General features: G+C 37.2%; 1 protein-coding gene across 8 annotated transcripts in view; it reads left to right on the top strand.

Moving 5' to 3' along the window:
* Positions 1-21,658, top strand: part of LIPK (lipase family member K) — a 40,304-nt gene that overhangs the window by 1,013 nt on the left and 17,633 nt on the right. For 2 of the 8 annotated variants that reach the window (XM_014462520.2, XM_014462517.2), the window contains exons 2-6: positions 5,097-5,222; positions 5,892-5,982; positions 15,317-15,432; positions 18,281-18,395; positions 20,505-20,703. In XM_014462520.2, the coding sequence (XP_014318006.1) occupies positions 5,955-5,982; positions 15,317-15,432; positions 18,281-18,395; positions 20,505-20,703 (458 nt within the window). In that variant the 5' untranslated portion in view covers positions 5,097-5,222; positions 5,892-5,954. Of the gene's footprint in view, positions 1-4,947; positions 5,223-5,891; positions 5,983-12,540; positions 12,603-13,487; positions 13,540-15,316; positions 15,433-18,280; positions 18,396-20,504; positions 20,704-21,658 lie in introns of those variants that run through there. The other 6 variants (XM_023760520.1, XM_023760518.1, XM_023760519.1 and 3 more) reach the window with 6 other exon arrangements.

The following is a 21,658-nucleotide window of genomic DNA, read 5'->3' as shown; positions in this document are numbered from 1 at the left end:
TTTTGGCCTCTCAATTCTATTTGTAGATCCTATCAAAGCTGACCAGTCCTCTTCCTTTGACACAATGCGCTGAATCCTCAGATCTGAAATTTGCCTGCCTGGATATCCTATTGTGCAATGATTTTCTTTCATTCACTTGTTAGTAGTCTCACTCTTCCTGATTCATTTCGTCTTTCACTCTGGATGGAGGAATTCAGAGAGCAGTGAAACAACTTAGATCTAGATTCTGATTAACCTCACTAATGCTTGTGTAACCTGGCGAGTGACTGTTCTTTGGTAAGAGTAAGAATATCATAACTTTGCGAAGGAGAAAGCTCAAGTAAAGACACAACAGAATCTAAATTTTGCAAACTTTCCAATCTGTTTTAGATTGAACACGTCAGGTAAAAAGAGAAAGTGTGGCAGATGTCAAAATGTTTTCATTGACAGACAACAGCCTTTTGGCAAACCCAGTCATTTGTATCACTGACAAAAATCCCTTAATAACCCCAAACTCCAGGCAACCGCAGAAGTAAATGGCTAGTACAGGTGGAAATACTAAAACTTGTGGACTTTGTCCCATAAGACCTCCTAGGGTCTTTACTCAAAGGTCACTGAGTTTAAATGTATACCTTATTATTTCTAAATGTCTTAAGTATATTTTTATTATAAGACTGATTCATACTAATAAAATAATTGAGAAAAATATATATAACCAATAAATAAATTAGAAGAGGAAAAATTTTTATTCCCAGTATTCAAATATAACCATTATTATTTTGGAGTAATCTTTCCACTCTTTTTGAAGATCGTAGTATTTTGGTTTGTTTATTTGCTTAAATACTTTAAAAATAAAATTGTAATTATATTCGTGAGCTGCTTAACAATGGTTTTGGCTTCTATAGCCCCAAACAAATTTTGCAAAACTCCATACATACTTGAAATATTTATTCTGACATATAAATTTTTTGTGTCATAATTTTAAATAGTTGCAAGAAATGAACTTTAAGGGACATTGCAAATATTGACAGTTTAAATAAAATTGTTACACATTTAAGAAACTATATCCAATAGAAGAGACTTGATAACTAATATCCATTGGGGGGAAAAATCTTTTATTTAATAAATTGAAATTTATATCTTTTGTTTTTTTTTTCTTGAATCCAAGTTCCCATTCCACTTTTTTTCTAGAGGTGCTACATATTTCCATAAACATATATCCAAAGGAAATATATTACTATACTTAAAGTCTTTTATTGATGAAGTGATTCTTCTTTGCAACTAAAAAGTGAATATGCATTGATATTTTGCTTTCATTTTTTATAACCAAAGGTTGCATTTTCTTTTACATTTTTAATACTTTTTCATTGTAATTTTTATTATTATATTGGTCAAAAGATCATAAATATATTAAAAGTTTAATGAATAATTATTAGGCTTTAAAATCAAATTTTTAGCAATGAATCTCTTAATGACATGAATGGACCTTTTCATTTTAATTCATACCCAGTGATGAGTGATAATTATTATTTATTGGTAGATGAATGAAAATTCAGCATCAGTGTTTTCCCATTTATTCAACAGATGCTGCTGAAAAGTCGTGTTTACATATCGTTCAATTCTTCAAACTCTTTCTGAAGTTCTGTGTCACAAGTCACATAGTGATGCATCCACAAAAAAATTATTTTTAATGATTTATCTCCTAACAACTCAAGTAGATCCTTTTTCAATTTTTTGAAAGCAAAGAATGAGAAGCTAACTGATTTGAATAGGTTAAATGCCCTTGAAAAAGATGAGTACTTTATTAAGAATGGTCTTTTCAATACCAATGTCAATATTGTCAAGTGTTCCTTTGTTAGGGGCCTCAGACTTCTTTACAGCAGCCTGGGACAATAACTATAGATTCAGGAGAGAAGAGAGGCTTTGCTTTCTTTGTAAAGTTAGAAAAGAAGAACCTGCTTAAAGCTGCACATTCTCAGGTCATATCAATTTTATGAAAGATTATATATGGGAGTCAAAGTCCTAGAATTTGATTTTTAAAATTCTATATACCTCCCAGCCAACATGGCTCAGTGGTTGAGCATTGACCTATGAACTAGGAGGTCCAGGTTCAATTCCCAGTCAGGGCACATGCCTGAGTTGTGGGCTGGATCCCAGTGGGTGTGCAGGGGCAGGCAATCAATGAATCTCTCTCATCGTTGATGTTTCTATTTCTCTTTCCCTCTCCCTTCCTGGCTGAAATCAATACAAATAGATTTTTAAAAAACAAAACAAAACAAAAACTTTATATACTTGTATATATCTTTGGAAAGTCATTGCATACCCTAATATCAAGACTGCTGGTGTATACAATTCTTCCTCCCAACAACATTCCCCCCGCCCCCAATTTAATGTAATATTACAAGTATGTCTTCATGTTATTATGATGTTTTCATAAAAATTTTAATGGCTTAGTCCACAATATTCAATTACTTACCTAATGTATATAACTAACATATTATAGCTTAATATGCATCCCTTTATAATTGAAAATTTGTTTTAAATTTTTATTTATTGCAAATACCAACCATAAAAGTAATTTTGTACAAAAAGATTCCCCCTACCTTCAAATTCAGAATGTATCCTCTTGGTATAGATTTATTGAATGGAAATTTATTGAATAGGCCTTAAGATATGAATGCTCTTAAAAACTCCTGATTAATATAGCAATACTGTTTACCAATTAGGTATACTAATTTATGTCAGCACTCATAGTAATCATTGAGAACATCTGCTTTGCTACTTAGTTTTCAGATTCTTTTTATTAAGTTATACTTATATTCAGTAAAATTCACAAATCTTAAGTGTACTGTTTGTTGAGTCTTGACAATCACCATAGTCAAGATAGACAGTACTGCCATGGCCCTTGAAGTATCTTCTTGTACCTTTTCAGTCAACCCCACCACCAAGCAAACACAGTTGTAATTTCTATTACAATAAATTTGTTTTACCTGTTTTTGATCTTCATAGAAATAGAATTCTAGAGTAAGCATTCTTTTGTGTCTGGCTTCTCTTACTGAGCATAATGTTTGGAGATTTAAATATGTTGTTCATGTGTCGGTGAGTTCCATTGAATAACTATAGCATAACTGTGTATTTCTTCCACTACTGATGAGCATTTGAGTTAATTCTGATAATTTGCTATTATGTATAGTTTCAATGAACAACCTTGCAAACAACTGTTTCTATAGACCTATGTTTTCTTTTCTCTATTCAACTACCTACAAATAAAATTGCAGTCTCACAGGGTTTTAAGAAACTGATGAAGTTTCTTACAATCATAATATTATAATTCCCATCAGCGATGCATAACATCCAGCTGCTCCTCATCCTCTTCAACTTTTCGTGATACTGGTCTTTTTAATTACTGGGTATGGAGTAGTAGCTCATGAGGGTTTGAACTTTCATTTTTCTGATGACTAACAATATTGAGCATCTTTTCATGTGTTTAATGACCCTTCATATATCCTCTTTTGTAAAGTGTCTGTCCAAGTATTTTTCCCATTTTTAAATTTAATTGTGTCATTATTTCTTATTTTATTATATTAGTATTTATTATTATTATGTCCTAGATATGAGTACTTTATCAAATAGTTTTTAAAATATTTTCACTTTGTGATTTGCCTTTTTATTTTATTGTCTTTTGGTAACCAGAAATTTTTTATTTTAATAAAGTCTTGTTTATAATATTTTTTTCTTTTATAGTTAATTTTCTATCCCAAATTTTAAACATATTGCCTTCTGTTTTCTTCTAAGAGCTTTATAGTTTAGTTTTTATGTTTAGGATTGCAATACATACTGCAAGTATATATTTGGGTATGATTTGAGATATAGATCAAGGTTTTCTTTTGTTTTTAAAAATTGTTCCACCGGAAATAATTGTTAAAAATATTTTCCTTTTCTCATTGAACTGCATTGAAGCCTATTTGTTATTAAATTACATATAATTTGGTCTATTTCTGTATTCCATTCTTTTCATGGATCTTTTTAAATCTTTTTATCAATACCACATTGTTTTAATTATAGTAGCTTTGAAGTAAATCTTAAAACCATGTAGTGTATTTCTTCCACCTTTATTATTTTTCAAGACAGTTTCATTGAAGGTCTTACTGGTTTTTTGTTCAATTTATTTTTTATTTTTGTTTTTATACTATTTAACTCATTTAAAAATTATGTTTTCTCAGCATTTTTTGTTAGCATAAGGCAAACTATTGCTTTATCATATTAGTATCCTGATACTTTTCTGCATCACTTGTTACAAATATTTCAACTGATTGAGGAATTTCCTACGTATCTCTACTTTGCTGAGAATTTTTTTGTTAGGAAGAGGTATTGAGCTTTGTCAAATATATTCTCCAATTTCAAAACCAATCAGTTTTTATTACTAATTTGATTAATTTCCTTATTATTCTAATAATCATAGCTACTACATTATCCAACCAGGACATGAAGAACAACTTGTCAGAAAAAAGAGCACTCATTAGCTTTGAGTAGCCCCAGAACGATTGCAGGGTTACCGCTCAGAAAAACTGTTGTTGAATGCAATTATGACCCTGATCTCTCTCACTTAAAATTCTATTTTTGCCACTTCTAAATAGATAAGAAATGTATAATACATTTTAATAATATTTTCAACTCAAAAGAGTTAAAACCAGCCATGACAACAACAATAAACGTTTGGAAAAAAGCAAGTAAGTTTCATCTACCTACTTATTCTTACACTTATTTAGCAAAACCATACCCTAAATTCCTATAAATGGTGAACCGAGAATGTGTTTACTATAAATACAGCACCACTTCCTCAGATGTTTTTATTAGAATAACAGTAGCCTCGTTCTGATTATTCCAGACAGTGTGTTTTTATTATTCCTGACTCTACACTGTGAGTCATCTGAGCCAAAGTTTGTTTTCCTCTTCTCATTAACACAGCACCTGTTCAGCCTAATTGCAGCCTCTGTGGGCATCTAGAACTGACTCATCTCTGCTGTTTCCTCTCACTCTTCTGTTTACCGACCTCAGAATAGTCCTGTTTAGAAGCCCTTTAAAACCAAAATGCTGATTGATTCTTTCTGCTACAGAGGGAAGGAGAAAAGAAGGGAGGAAGAAAGAGAAATAGAGAGAAGGAAAAAGAGAAGGGGAAGAAGAGAAAAAGGAAGGAAGAGTTTGAAACGGAGAGAAAATCTTGGAAGTGTTCCATTGCCGTGGTCAGTAATTTCTGTTTCTCCTGAGTAAAGTTTAATGCCCCCCCCCCCCCCCCGCCGCCTCTACTTTTTTTTAACTAGAGGACTAAGAAAGAAAAAAATTTTTGATTGATTTGAGAGTGAGAGAAGAAAAGAAGGAGGGAGAGGGAGAGATCTTTTTATTGATTGATTTGAGAGCTCATTGGGTGATTTTGTATGTCCTGACTGGGAATGGGAACCTGCAGGCCTTGGTGTAATTGGGACAGTGCTCTAACCAACAGACTGGGAAATGGACCCTGCAACCTTGGTGTATTGGGACAGTGCTCTGACCAACAGAGGAACCCAGACAGGGTCTGTATTAAATTACTGAAAATTCCATAAAATATAGTCATGCTGATAGTCATCAAAAGAAATGAAATGATACAAAGCATGCTCTACCATCTATATAAAAGTCACCTGGGGGAGGTGCTGGTTAAAAAATGCACTTCTTGAGTCTTTTTCTTTACCTTATCATCAGAATCTCATAGATAGAGTTGAAGATTCCAGTTTTTTTAGCAATTACCCAGAGATTCTGAAATTACCATGGAAATAACATGGTAAGGATATTGTACCACTGTGATTGTTTCTTCTTTTTATTTTATTTTATTTTTTTTGTTAATCCTCACCCTAGGATATTTTTCCATTGATTTTTAGAGAGAGTGGAAGAGAGAGAGAGAGAGAGAAACATCGATGTGAGAGAGGTACATCAATTGTCATATGTCCAGGGATCAAGCCTGCAATCCAGGTACTTGCCCTTGACCAGAATTGAACCCAGAACCCTTCAGTCTGCAGGCCAACACTCTATCCACTGATCCAAACTGGCTAGGGCTCTTCTTTTTATTTTAAACTAGAGGCCCAGTGCATGACATTTGTGCACAGGGTGGGGGGTGGGGTCCCTCAGCCCGGCTTGCACCCTCTCATAATCCAGGACCCCTCAGAGGATGTCTGACTGGCAGTCAGACATCCCTCTTGCAATCCGGGACTGCTGGCTCCTAACCCCTCTCCCTGCCTGCCTGATCGCCCCTAACTGCTCACCTGTCTGCCTGATCTCCCGTAACCACTCTGCCTCTGCCCCTGCTGTTGCAGCTTCATCCGAAAGGACATCCAGAATGACATCCAGAAGGTCATTTGGTTGTCTGGTCTAATTAGCATATTACGCTTTTATTATTATAGATAACTTTATTGAGGTTATAACTTTGCTATTGTAATATAAATACCCATCGTAAGTGTATAGGTCAAAAAATTTAAAAAATAAATAACACATGTAACAATCATAAGACCGATCTCGATAATAAACATTTTATCACCCTAGAAAGTACCTTCATGTGTCTTTGTACCCACTCCCATCCCTGGTCTAGCTCACCCTTATTCTGATTTTTATTAACCATACTAGTATTGATTTTTTCCTCACGCTTCATTTAAATATAATTGTACTATACATACTCCTTTGTGTCTGATGTCTTGCTCAGAATGTTTTTGAGGTTTATCCATGTGGTGTGTGTATTAGTTGTTTGTTTCTTTTTTATTGCTGAGTAGTATTTCATTGGATGGATACACCACTATCTTTTTATCTAATCCATTATTGACGAACATTTGACCAATAATAATGGGAGCCTATTATAAATAATATTTGTTTACAAATCTTTTTGTATACATGTTTTCATTTCTCTTGGCAAATACCTGAGTGAATATGAATCACGTGTTCATGGTGTATTGTATACTTGACCCTATAAGACCCTATAACAGTGGTTCTCAACCTGTGGGTCACGACCCCTTTGGGGGTCGAACGACCTTTTCACAGGGGTTGCCTAAGACCATCAGGAAACACATATATAATTACATATTGTTTTGTGATTAGTCACTATGCTTTAATTATGTTCAATTTGTAACAATGAAATTGGGGGTCACCACAACATGAGGAACTGTATTAAGGGTCAAAGAATTAGGAAGGTTGAGAACCACTGCTCTATAAGATGCTATCTAATTGTTTTATCTAGTATTTAGCGTTTTACATCTCCACCAACAATGCATGAGAGTTCTAGTTGTTCAACTTTCTTGTCAATAATTTGTCTTTCAAATTGTGGCTGTTATAGTGGACGTGAAGATCTATCTCATTGTAATTTGCATTTCCTTATGACTAAAGATATGGAGCACATTTTCATGTAATTATTAGTCATTTATATATATACTAGAGGCCCGGTGCACAAAAATTTGTGCACTCGGGGGGGGGGGTCCCTCAGCCTGGCCTGTGCCCTCTCGCAGTCTGGGACCCCTCAGGGGATGACCACCTGCTGGCTTAGGCCTGCCCCCCAGGGGATTGGGCCTAAGCTGGCGATCAGACATCCCTCTGGCAGCCCGGCAGCCCTCGGGGGATGTCCACTTGCCAGCGGGAAGCAGACCTAAGCTGCAGTCAGACATCCTTAGCGCTGCTGAGGAGGCAGGAGAGGCTCCCACCACCACCGCTGTACTGGCAGCCATCAGCCTGGCTTGTGGCTGAGCAGAGCTTCCCCATGTGGGAGCGCACTGACCACCAGAGGGCAGCTCCTGCATTGAGCGTCTGCCCCCTGGTGGTCAGTGTGTGTTATAGTGACCAGTCATTCCCAGTCTTTCTGCTGTTAGGGTCAGTTTGCATATTACCCTTATATTATATAGGATAGAGGCCTAGTGCACTGGTGGGGGCCAGCTGGTTTGCCCTGAAGGGTGTCCCGGATCAGGGTGTGGGTCCCACTTGGGTGCCTGGCCAGCCTGGGTGAGGGACTGATGGCTGTTTGCAGCTGGCCACACCCCCTTCAGGGTGGGGGTCCCCACTGGGGTGCCCGGCCAGTCTGGGTGAGGGGCTAAGGGCCGTTTTCAGGCTGGCTGGCAACTGAAGCTCCCAGCCTCTCCTTTTTTTTCTTTTTTTAAAAAATTAAATCTTTATTGTTCATATTATCACAGTTGTTCCTCTTTTTTCCCCCCATAGCTCCCCTCCACCTGGTTCCCACCCCACCCTCTGCCCTTACCCCCCCTCCCCCACTGTCCTCATCCATAGGTGTACGATTTTTTTCCAGTGTCTTCCCGCATCCCCCACACCCCTTCCTCCCCCCAAGAATAGTCAGTCCACTCCCTTTCTATGCCCCTGATTCTATTATAATCACCAGCTTATTCTGTTCATCAGATTATTTATTCACTTGATTTTTAGATTCACTTGTTGATAGATGTGTATTTGTTGTTCATAATTTGTATCTTTACCTTTTTCTTCTTCTTCCTCTTCTTAAAGGATATCTTTTAGCATTTCATTTAATACTAGTTTGGTGGTGATGAACTCCTTTAGCTTTTCCTTATCTGTGAAGCTCTTTATCTGACTTTCAATTCTGAATGATAGCTTTGCTGGATAAAGTAATCTTGGTTGTAGGTTCTTGGCATTCATCACTTTGAATATTTCTTGCCACTCCCTTCTGGCCTGCAAAGTTTCTGTTGAGAAATCAGCTGACAGTCATATGGGTACTCCCTTGTAGGTAACTGACTGTCTTTCTCTTGCTGCTTTTAAGATTCTCTTTGTCTTTTGCTCTTGGCATTTTAATTATGATGTGTCTTGGTGTGGTCCTCTTTGGATTCCTTTTGTTTGGGGTTCTCTGCTCTTCCTGGACTTGTAAGTCTATTTCTTTCACCAGGTAGGGGAAGTTTTCTGTCATTATTTCTTCAAATAGGTTTTCAATATCTTGCTCTCTCTCTTCTTCTGGCACCCCTATAATTCGGATGTTGGTATGCTTGAAGTTGTCCCAGAGGCTCCTTACACTATCTTCATATTTTTGGATTCTTTTTGCTTTTTGCTTTTCCAGTTGGGTGTTTTTTGCTACTTCGTATTTCAGATCTTTGACTTGATTCTTGCGATCCTCTAATCTGCTGTTGGGAGTCTGTATAATATTCTTTATTTCAGTCAGTGTATGCTTAATTTCTAGTTGGTCCTTTTTCACAACCTCGAGGGTCTCACTAGACTTATTGAGGATCTCATTAAATTTATCGGTGGTCTCGCTAGATTTCTTTAGTGTCTCACTAAGTTTATCAGCGGTTTCTAGAAAATTCTTGAAAAACCTTAAAAGTGTGGTTTTGAACTCTATATCCAGTAGTTTGCTTTCCTCCATTTCTGTCATTTGTGACCTGTTTCATTGTCTCCGCATTTTTTATGCTTCCCTGTGTTGATAGAGTGGCTTTCTGTGCTAGGTGTCCTATAGGGCTCAGTGGCTCAGCCTCCCCAATTACCTGAGGTGGACACTCTTGGTGCACCCCCTTGTGGGCTTTGTGCACAGTCTTGTTGTAGTTAAGCCTTGATTGTTGTAGGTACCACTGGGAGGAATTGACCTCCAAGCCAATTGGCTGTGAGAATCAGCTGTGTCTGCAGTGGGAGAACTTCTGTGCTGAAGACACCTTTCTGGGGCAAGACTTGCTTCAGTGGGACTTTGGTGCTCACTGAGTCTGCCCCCTGAGTGTGTCCCTTATGGATCTGAGGAGTTGTAATCTGGATGGTCCCACTCTGACCACTGGGTACACTGGCTCTTGGATCGCTAAGGAGGTGCTAATTTAGCCTCTTCCTGAGGCTACCCAGCAGGAGCTCAGCTGTGAGGAATGCAAGCTGCTGTGGGGCCTTGGGCCAGCTGCAGTTGGTTAGGTAATTTTCAGATTGCAAAGGGCTAGGCCTTTCATATGCAAAAGCCGGCACACAGCTTGGGTGGGGCGGGGTCCCAGGGGATCAAGAGGGTGGAGCAAGCAGCTATGGCTGCTCCTCAGTCCTGCCCTAAGAGGCCCCGCTTCTCAGTGTCCTGGTAATCGCTGCAAGCACCTCTGAGAGAAAGCCGCCCTCGAGGTCCGACCGATGCCAGACAGTCTAGCCTCTCCCCGTATGAGTCTGAGTCCCCAGAGACTCGCCCAGAACTGTAGTTCAGAGCAGTTGGGAGCTTGAGACTCCCTCCTGATTGAAAAAGACAACTGTGTCCTCAGCCACCAGCCCTTTCCACGTGCATCTCTGTACCTCTGCACTTTACTTCCACACCGCACCTCCTCTGAGTCTCGGTATGCTTTTCTCTTTCCTTCTAGTTGTAGAATTTCCACTCAGCCAGCCTTCCTGTGGTTCTGGATGACGTCTGTTTTATCTTTTAATTGTATTTTTGAAGTGGTTGTGCGAGGCAGCAATTTCCGGTGTTTACCTATGTCGCCATATTGGTTTCTCTCTCTTTTTTTTTATTCTGGGATTTATTTACTTTCTATAATTGAAACTTTGTTTCCGTCGCTGGAGCTGAGAGCTGGCTCCTGCTCGCTCCAGCTCTGAGGCCACGGCCTGCTGAAATCAGGTATCTGGGGTTTGTTTAGCTTCTATAATTGAAACTTTGTTGCTTTCGGAGTTCAGAGCCGGGCGGCAGGCAGGGAACCTTGGCTTCCTCCATCACTGGAGCAAGCAAACCTCCTGCTCGCTTCAGCTGTGTGGCTGCCGGCCGCCATCTTTGTTGGCGGTTAATTTGCATATCTCGCTGATTAGCCAATGGGAGGCGTAGCGAAGGTATGGTCAATTACCATGTTTGTCTTTTATTAGATAGGATATATATATATATATATATATATATATTCTTTTGTAAGGTATTTGTACACAGCTTTTTCCAATTTTATTATTGGTCATTTAACTTTTTATTAAACGGTAAGAGATTTTATATATTCTGGATAAAATTTCTTTGTCAGATACTTGTTTTAAAAATATTTTATCTAAGTCTATGGCTTTACTTTTAAGTTTCTTAATGGTGTCTTTTCAACAGTACAAGTTTTTAATTTTGATAAAGTCTAACTTGTTATTTTTTTCCTTTATGTTTTTTTGTGTCCTAAGATATCTTTGCCTACTCCAAAGTCACACAGATTTTCTGTGTTTTCTTTCAAACTTTTATAGCTTTAGTTTTTAGGTTGAGACAAATGATTTACTTTTTACTTTTGTGAATAGTGTAAATTAGGGGTTGAGAATAATTTTCTTTAATATAGTTCTAGCACCATTTTTGAAAATATGATTATTTTCCATTGAATTACCTTGGAAACTTTGCCAAAAATCAATCGACCATTTGCGTATGTATCTATTTGTGGAATAGTTATTGTATTTCATTACACTATGTATTTATCTTCATAACACTGCCAAATAGGGTCAGTCTTGATTACTGTAGCTTTATAGTAAGCCTTTAAAGCAGGTAGTGTAAATCATCAAACTTTGTTTTCTTTTGCAAATTTGTTTTGGCTACTTTAGGTCATTTTAATAAGGTTAGTTCAGAAGAATGCCTTCCTTTTCTATTTCTGAGGTTATTTTTTCTTAACTTTAATCATTATTTTCTTAAATGTTAAGTAGAATATTCATTATGAAACTACTAAGGTCTAGAATTTTGTGTGTGTATAAATTTATGATATGATTGTTCTTTCTCTTCCCACTCATTCTGTCTTCCTACATTTCTTTTCTCATCCTCTGGGCTCATTTGTCAATAAAACATGAAACAAGAAAAAGTATGCCATTATTGATAACAGGAAAGATATGATTGCATGCCTCTTACTAATATTGTATGTGGCTTTCATATATGTGTATAATTTGTTTCCCAATCATCACATCTCCCTCTGGCTGTGAGAATGGCACACATTTTATTTACATTTTAATGTGTATGTTCATACCAGCTCTATGTTGTGTCATTTGTTTGGTTGTCAAGCAACCTATATACACAGGATGGTTTCACATTTCTAAGCTCACTCCCATTTTCAGTTTTGTCACTGATAATAATTTCATACTCAAATCTGTTTAACCAAAATTGCTCATCTGTTTTGATCCTTTTCTGAGTTATACTGTGTCCAAACTTTTTAAAGTCTATTCATACTTCGAGAAAATTTCAGTAAAGAATAATTTTATATGAGAAAACAAGAATCAGTGAAAAGAACATGGAGTAAAATAAATCTTGTTCAAATCCTAAACTGACATTTTCTACTTATGGAATAAATAATTGATGTATTGATTAAGCATATAGATGCTCAATACATGGTGTAAAAATTATAAAGATTATACACAATATTTATATACTTTATACAGCATAAAATGAGAATACTTGGTAGAGGGTTTAAGCAAACAAATTCTTAACTGCTTGACATATGTTTCTTTTTGAGAAAAGATGTTGGTATAAACCAATCTGTCATTTAATTACAATTCAGTTCAAAGAATTGTACCATATCTAGCATCAGCAAGCTAGAGAGATGCATGAGAGACATGAAAGTTATAAATACAGGCAGAGTGTAAAATGTGGTTCTTTCCTTTAAGAAATTTATGGACTCATTTGACAGCCAAGCCATACATCTGAAACAATCACTTCATAATAGAAGGTATGTTATATCAATAGCTACCATTTATTGAGTGCCAGCATTGTTAGATGTCTTATAAACATTATTTATCATCTTATCATCTCAAGCTAACTCTAGCAGGTGTTATTATCCCCATGGTACAGATAAGAAAACTAAGTTTCAGGGAGGTGGAACTGACTAGCAAAGTCACTCAACTAATAATAACAGTGATAGTCAACACGAGTGTCTACAATGTTCATCTTCATTCAGTGGGACACAGTGATGGCTGGTAGAGCCCAGGAGATGGCTGATGGCCAGTTTTGCTCCCTGTAGTCTGAGGTCTCAGCGGTGCATTCTCATGGCTGCCTCATTCTCTAAAGGACAGAGCCTGATGTTCACCTCAAACTTTTTGCAGAGCATTCAGTCTGCCGTTGAGCAGACTGAGATTCATCAGAGAGCGATACATAGAAACTGGCCTTTATGTGTTTCCAGAACCAAAGCTTGCTTAGAAATACTGTGAGCTCATTGCACCTGTATATTCTGGCTAATTCTCATCTCTATTTTCATAACACAGTTAAGAATGGAGGTGTGGATTCATTAAGAATGCTATCCAAGCATCAACATAAGCCTTGGTTAAATGTCTGCCTGATAAGTCTGACAATAACTATAATGGGACAATGAGAAGAGTGAAATGAAGTTCTCTATGATTTCTGATATTCTTTTGTTGAGAAATTTATTTCATCGTTAATGTATCTATAGGTGGAAATATTTTCCTTATGAGGGTTGCCTATATAATCTATATGCATTTGATGTAAAATATTTATACCTATGTGAAACAGAAAATGTACCAATATTCTCTTGAAATTCTCATATATACCCCTGGCTGCAGTTGCTAGAGGGAAATACAGAACATAACCATAAAGAAGGGAGAATTTTGAGCAATGGAGGAGAATTTTACAAGTGGTCACAACCAAATTCAGTTAAGTCTGGAACAGCTCTCACCGCAGACATGGAGGGAACCCATCTGCAGAAAACTTAAAACATGAGGTTCCAATTTTTGAGTACTTGTGTAATTTTAGCCTCCATTTCACTGGTTTTCTTTTTTTGGTATAGTAAATAAAAATATAAATAAATATCAGAGCAGTTTTCCCAAGTGTATTCCTTAGAAAATCGGGGTCGTATATGTTTAATTGGTGTTATTCAAACACTAAAATTCTAAGAAGAAATAAGGCTGTGAAAAAATAGTTTTAAACAAAGTTAAACAGTTTCTTGACTATAGGATTATTCTCAGCCTTAATTATGCTATTGTAAGGTAAGGCTGTCTAAACAAGTCATGTATGTAGCATTGCTATGTATATATATTTTTCTATGACTCTCCAAGCAAGTCATATATATGCACCGCGTACAGTTTAACATTTATCCATCTATCCATTCCAAGTTTCCACATGACCTAGAGCTCTTTTTTACAATAACATCTTATGGGAGTCATGCTATAGGAAAGCAGTGGGAAATGTGGATTTAGAGTGATAAGTCAACAAAATCTATATAGATTGTATATGATTTAGTCTGGGCTAAGGGTCTCTTCTTTAAAAACTGAGAGATACCCTGACCGGTTTGGCTCAGTGGATAGAGCCTGCGGACTGAAGAGTCCCGGGTTCGATTCTAGTCAAGGGCATGTACCTTGGTTATGGGCACATCCCCAGTGGGGGGGGTGCAGGAGGCAGCTGATCGATGTTTCTCTCTCATCGATGTTTCTGTCTATCCCTCTCCCTTCCTCTCTGTAAAAAATCAATAAAATATATTTAATTAAAAAAAACACTGAGAGTCACCTGGAATTTATAACGTCTGCTCTCTTCTTAGTCTAACATCCTCATATGCGTTAGTTTGAATCAGCAGAATGTTAATGTGAACTCATTCATCAGGGAGCCATTATAGAAACAGGTCAAATAAATTAGAGGACTGTTGGAGTATCATTAACAAGAGATACCTGAGTCAGGCCGACTTACCCAGCAATTACGGTTAATAATGTAAGGCTTAGATAAACACACCTCTGGAAAGCACAGACAAACACCGCCCTGGTGAGAAGTGCCTGAAGAAAGGCCGATTCGGTAGGACCCGCCACTCCTACAAAGTGGAACACACAGACTCCTCTTGACTGGGCGTGTCACCCTCGCCAGACCCATTACACAGAAGAATGAAACTAAGGCAGCTGAATGGGCCCTTTGCCATGGCTGCAAAACTCAACCTGCCATGACTAGCGCACACTGTGCTATCTCTTGGGACTAGACAAACACAGCACACAGTACTAACCACCTACTTCTCCTCCGCTGCACCATTATTTGCAAGACATGTTAATAAATTTCTTCCCATGAAGTCTGTGCCAATGCTCACTCCCACCCTCAGGAGAAAAATACTACTTTATCTGCTAACTAGAGTCACTAAATCTGCTTTGATTAATATATTGGCTGTTATATTCTTTTTCTGCAAATTATATATTTCCTTCTTTTGTCCAATTACCTGTTGGATGCTTAATTGATGTTGGTTTCTTCCTTTCTTCCTTCTTCTATCTTTCTTTCTGAAAAAGTTACCATTTTAGATTCTTCATGGGATAAATCTTGAATAATTAAGTATAGTGCTTGTTTAAGCACAACTAGAACTATGTTTCTACTCCCTCCCACAGTAGAGTTGTAGGTTACACCAAATTTCACTTTTAGAATTCTTTCTGATGACAAAAATATTGACATTTCCATTCCCAGGCAGACCCCAAATGTGGCAGCTTCTAGCAACAGCATGCTGGATACTTCTTCTTGCACCTCTATATGGTTGTCACAAGAAAGGAAGCACCACAAATCCTGAAGCTCATATGAATATTGTAAGTCACTCATTAAGGAAAAAAAAATTAAGATAAAGAATTAATTATGAAGTTATCATTTGAGTTATAACTGATGTGCTTCTCTAGTTTTCAACAATTCTAAATTGACTAAATCTGTGCCTCCTCCCCTGTTCCTTGACACGGCTATCTAATCTAAGGGTTGAAAGATCTGATTCAAGTTGGGGAGTAATATTCCTTCTCCTGGTAGTTGAGCCACCATCTGATGGTGCCTTACTGGAGAACATGTTCATCAGCCCATACTGGGGATCTCTGTAGAGTATCCTTGAGTTCTTCCTGAGTTTTTTTCTAGAGCAATTTCTGAGATTTGTGAGCTATATCGGTGTACTCTTTTAGTTTAGTAAGCCAGAATTGGTTTCAGTTGTTTTTAACCAAAAATACCTTAACATGGAGGAATTTATACCAGAGGTGGAATGGAATAAAATAGAGTGATAGAGCGGAATAGTGCTGGGGGAAATAAAAAAGACAAATGACCAATGTCTACTATAGGCTTTATTCTAATGGAATACTCTATATTTCTGTATACAATTATACACTATTGATGTACTTGCCCACACCACTTTATATTAGAACTTTAGGGATGGAACTACCAAAGTTTTAAAATTAGTGTCTCATCTTTTTGCTCTTTACAATGTATCCAGCAGGTACCCCACAGTCTATGAATATATACTGAGTGGCCAGATTATTATGACCACCCCATCAGTATAATGAAGTGAATTAGTTATGCAAATAATCATAATAAAACCTTGAGAGTATTTGCTTAGGAAGTTTTCAATATTCAGTATTTTTGGAAGTGTCAATGAAGTACTGATGGGGTGGTCATAATAATCTGGCCACTCAGTGTATGTCCTTAATCCAAATTTTCCTTTCCTCCCATATTCACACACATCTTCTTGTCCTGGTCTAAATGGTTTTTGGCTCTTAATTATTCTATAATGATAATAAGAATAATGAACACTATATAGCACTTACTTTGTGCCAGGCACTGTTCTAGATTCTTTGTGTATGATCCTCACAACAAATCTGTGAAGAGTTACTATTATTATCTTTATTTTATAGTTGAGGGAAATGAGACCCAGAAAGGTTAAATAACTTCCCCAAAGTTTCATAGCTAGTAAGAGAAAGCATTGGAACTCAGTGCTATATTGTTAGTCTCTAGAGTCTGAGCTTATAACCACTGCTTCATGTGGCCCCATATGTATACACACCTCTTGAGTGCCTGGCATGGGTTAATACCTAATTTTGTGTTAAGGGCTTGCTTTGGCACTAAACTTACTTTGGCTTTAATTGTTGTCTTTATCTTTTCCTAGTTGTACAATCTCCGACAGATTGTTAATCTTCTGGAAAATTAGTTTTCTCAACTCCAAAGAAGGATATATAGTCAAACCTTGTTTCTTGAAAGTCTCTCATCTTGCACAATTCGGTTTTTGACCAAGTTGTTCACAGAAAAAATGTCTCGGTTGTCCAATCAAACTTTGATCATCAACCTGACAACCCTTTCACACTGATACCTCAGTATGACAAAAAGCACCTTTCAGGCAACAAAGGAGAGAATACTTTTGTTGCTGTTGAAATAGATTAGTACAGTTTTAAAATATAAAGAGGCAATCAAGAGTGCTAATGTTGCTAAGGGTGTGAAAGAAGCAATGATCACAGGCAATGTTGTTGATCTGCATAAACGAGAGAGAAGCAGTTAGCTAGTGACAACATTTCGGAGGCAGTGATATATGAACAAGCAAAGATGCTGCAAGCTGGTCTGAAAGACACCACTGGCCTGGACCGAGCACTCAAAGTGATTCCTTTAAGGCTAGTAGGAGCTGGTTCAATAAAGTTAAGAAAAGAAGTGTTTATTTATAGATTATACAGTACATTAGACATGCACTGTATATAAGAAAGGATAAAACAGGGAACCATTTGGGCGTCTGGAACTGATTAATTCAATTTGCATTTCTAATGGGGAAAAATTATTCTGTTTTCGAACAAATTGCTTCTCGAACAGCCTTCCAGAACAAATTAAGTTTGGGAACCAAGGTGCCACTGTAATTCTATCTGAAAGGCTATATATTGAGTTTAATAAAACAGGGGATATAAACCATCTTCTAGGCAATCAACAATAGTTCTCCTCTTCTTTGTACTGTTGTAGTTGGTATATCTTATGTTTACCCCTCTAGAGCCACTCTGTATTTTCTTACATTGTTTTCTGTCTAAGAGGCTGACCTGTAAGAAGAACTAGGTCAATAAGTTCCCTTGAACTTTAGTTTTTAGGTCAGTTCATACAATGGAAACCCTGAACAGGAGATCAGAAGGAAGGAGGAGAGTGCAATCAGATGAGTTATTGTCCTGGAGGTCACCTTGGACAGGCTGTCTCTCTGCTAGAGGTCACAGCTCCTCTCAATGTGGCCCTCTCTACCTGACTTTCTCATTCTGATTCTGGTAACCACTTCCTCTCATCTCCTTTAAGGAAATAGGGAGGTAACAGCTCACTTGGTACTAGCCTCAAGGTACTACACTATCACCTATGGTTTCCCTCATTAGATGTCCACATCATTTCTTGTCAAAACATTTTGAGAATGAGCCAGTGTGTATTAATAATACCAGGCGAGAAGAACCCAGGTTGTATAGTCACCCAACCTTGCCTCACCCATGCTTTGTATGCATCCATCCCCAGTTTAAAACCCTCTTCAAGTTATCCTGATTTTCCTGCTTTATTCTGTCTCAATACATTGGGGAAGAGTAGGCTGTGGCTGAAAGTACTATATTGCAATGCAGGTATAAAAATCAAAAGATCACAACATAAATAGATATATATCTATGTTTTTCCTCTTTTCAGAGCCAAGTCATTTCGTACTGGGGTTATCCTTATGAAAATTATGATGTTGTGACAAAAGATGGCTATGTCCTCGGAATTTACAGGATTCCTCACGGGAGAGGATGTCCAAGAACAGGTAGGGTTTATTTTGTTGTGAATGAAATAATGCCTAAAGCAGAGATTTCTCGATGTGCTGATAGCAGCAAAGCAGTTTTTATTCTAAACAGAGCCGAGTGCCTTCCCATCAAAGGAGGAAAACCATCACCTCCTCCTCTACTACTCTCATTTGTATAAGCCTTTGGAATTTTTCCAGGATTTTCCCATACACTGTCTATTTAGCCTTTTCTTCTTCGCTTTATCCTCCTTCCTAAAAAGCACAAAAAGAAAACTTTTTCTTACTCTAGAGATAACTACTTTCCAGCTTAAATCTAGAAACTGAAAGGTCATTTTGATACTTTCTTCTCCCTTACCTCCTATATACAGCCAATCACCAAGATCTATTCATTTTGCTTTCTAAATTTCTTTCTGATTCGCAAACTTCTCTCAGCTTCAATATCGCTCAAGTGTAGGTTACCACATCATTATTATCTATTGCTTCAACTAGTACAATAGCTTTCTAACTGGTGTTATATCAGTTGTACTAGTCCTCCACCCAATTCAGTGGAAGTTTATGTTCTTAAGTAAATCTGACCCTATTAGTTCTATACTTGAACTTAATGCAAGAGCCATTTCTAGCTCACTGCAATAGATGTTAATATCTGTAGAGAAAAGAGGGATCCATTTGGCAAGAACTGTACTTTCTTTTCTGATTTTTAGCTCCATTTATTCTTTGGAGTGTTGTATAACAAACTCCCTAACATTAGAAAGGTTAATTATTTAAAGAGACAATCTAAATTGGAATGGTGTTGACTTAATAGAACCATCCACTCCTACAAATAACTCTATTTTTAAAAAATATGTTTTTATTGATTTTTAGAAGGAGAGGGATAGAAAGATAGAAACACCAATCAGTGTTCTCCTGCACAACCCCTACTGAGGATTGATCCCACAACCTGGCCATGTGCCCTGACCAGGAATTGAACCTGTGACCTCTTGTTTCCTGGGTTGACATTCAACTGCTGAGCCACACCAGCCTAGCTACTCTAGTTTCTTTATAAATACTCATGAGGACTTTCTTTCCACAAACTTTTATCTTATGATCTCTGCCAGGTAGCTGCCAAAATGCATGAGATGGAAAGCTGCCTCTATAAGAAGAAGCTGCCTGAGGACTCAGATCAGAGAGGGGCTATAGACTATGACTGCTATTTGGTGGTACTTAACTTTAGTAGAATTTGGAATACCTCTTCTTTCTGTTTTCTGAAAAGGTGCATAAATGGGCATAGTTCCTTGCTTCCAAATGGCTGAAGGCTCTCTGAGAGTCCATTCTAGCCTACCCAATCTCAGGAAACTGCTGCAGCACCAAAAGTGACCTTCACAAACCATTTATAAAAGACAAAATAATTCTGGTCACTGGTCACTCTTATCTCCTCTCTAAGTTTCCCAACTTCCTTCTTTTTCTTTTCTGTTTCTTAGTCAAATTGTTTCAATTCTACATTATCAATAGGGCTTTTATACCAAATTAACAATTTTATATTGCATAACATTTCACTTATATTCTTGAATTTTGCTTTCTGAGAGTACAAATTAAATTAAACTGTGTTTGTAAAATCTAGCATAGTGCCTGGCATTCAACAAATGGCATTTTTTATGTTTTTTTGTTATTATTTTGAGAAAAAGTTAGTTTTGTTATCATATACTCTTTGAAGAATAAAATATTATTAATATAAATAATAATAGAGCAAATATTTATTGTGCTGGACAGTCTTATGTATTTTAATTCTAATTTAATTCTTGTGACTACACTATGAGATAACCTTTTATTATTGCCCATTATACAGATAGGTGAACTGAGTTAACCATAAAGGTTAATACATAGTAGAATAGATTTTGAACCAGGACTATCTGACTCCAGCTCCTACAGAATAATACAATACATGATATAAAATCCAAATTTTACAAAGAAAAAAATAAGACATAGAGAAGGTAAATAACTTGCCCAAGTAAGTAGTTCAGAGAGGACTAGAACCTGGGTTTGCCTGGCACCAAATTTCATCTTTTCGTGTATATACTACAGGAAGGCAGGAAAGAAACTTCTCTTATAAACACTGAGAAAGTTGTCATGAAATTCTTGTTGCCTGTTTTGCAGATCCAAGACCTGTTGTGTATTTGCAACATGGCTTAGTTGCATCTGCCAGTAACTGGATTTGCAACTTGCCCAACAACAGCTTGGCTTTCCTTCTAGCAGATACTGGTTATGATGTGTGGATGGGGAACAGCCGGGGAAATACCTGGTCCAGAAAACACTTGAAATTCTCACCCAAATCACCAGAATTCTGGGCCTTCAGGTAAAAAAACAAACAAACACTATATATATATATATATATATATATATATATATATATATATATATATATAAAATAAAGTGTGTATTTTGTCATTTATATACGAATGAACACCCTTTGATTTTTCCCTTTCTGTTCAAATGCATCCAATGGAATTCACAAGAAGAAAACGAATATTTCCACCTCTACCCCAACTTTCTTTACGGGCTCTGAAAAAAAGGCCCTTATGATTGCACTTATGTTTGATTTTATTTTTATTTTTTTTAAATATATTTTATTGATTTTTTACAGAGAGGAAGGGAGAGAGATAGAGAGTTAGAAACATCGATGAGAGAGAAACATCGATCAGCTGCCTCCTGCACACCTCCCACTGGGGATGTGCCCGCAACCCAGGTACATGCCCTTGACTGGAATCGAACCTGGGACCTTTCAGTCCGCAGGCTGATGCTCTATCCACTGAGCCAAACCGGTTTCAGCACTTATGTTTGATTTTAAAACACCACTTGCTGTATGCATGTGTATGCAAAATATATATGCAAAAAAAAATCAAAATGCAAAGGTCAGCTTTAGAAAGGTTAGTTCCAAGACTATCACTTTGTCCTTATGGACCCCAAAAGAAGTTGATATAGTGCTCTTATTAAAGAGGAATTGATTGAGAAATGGGACCAGAAACAAGGTTTTAGTTGAAAAGCTTGTGAACCAGACACTCAAATGTTTACTCTCCAAGAAGTGAAAGAACTCTGCCCTCCATCGGAGGACAGTGCTGAAACCTGCCCCTGGAGTCAGGTCTTGGTCACAGGATCAAACCCCTGTATTTGCATAAGAGAGAAGAACCATACCTTGAAGGTCATTAAAGCAGTTTTTCCTTGGCCTCATTCCTGCCTTATACCTGGAAGCGATTTTGCATTTCCTAATTCCACACCCAGTGCAGTTGTGTCATTAAACTATTGCAGATAAC

Source organism: Myotis lucifugus, unplaced genomic scaffold (genome assembly GCF_000147115.1).
Source record: "Myotis lucifugus unplaced genomic scaffold, Myoluc2.0 scaffold_184, whole genome shotgun sequence".
Taxonomy (NCBI): Eukaryota; Metazoa; Chordata; class Mammalia; order Chiroptera; family Vespertilionidae; genus Myotis; species Myotis lucifugus.
The sequence above is the reverse complement of the archived record's forward strand: the minus strand, read 5'-3'. Positions and strand labels throughout refer to the sequence as shown.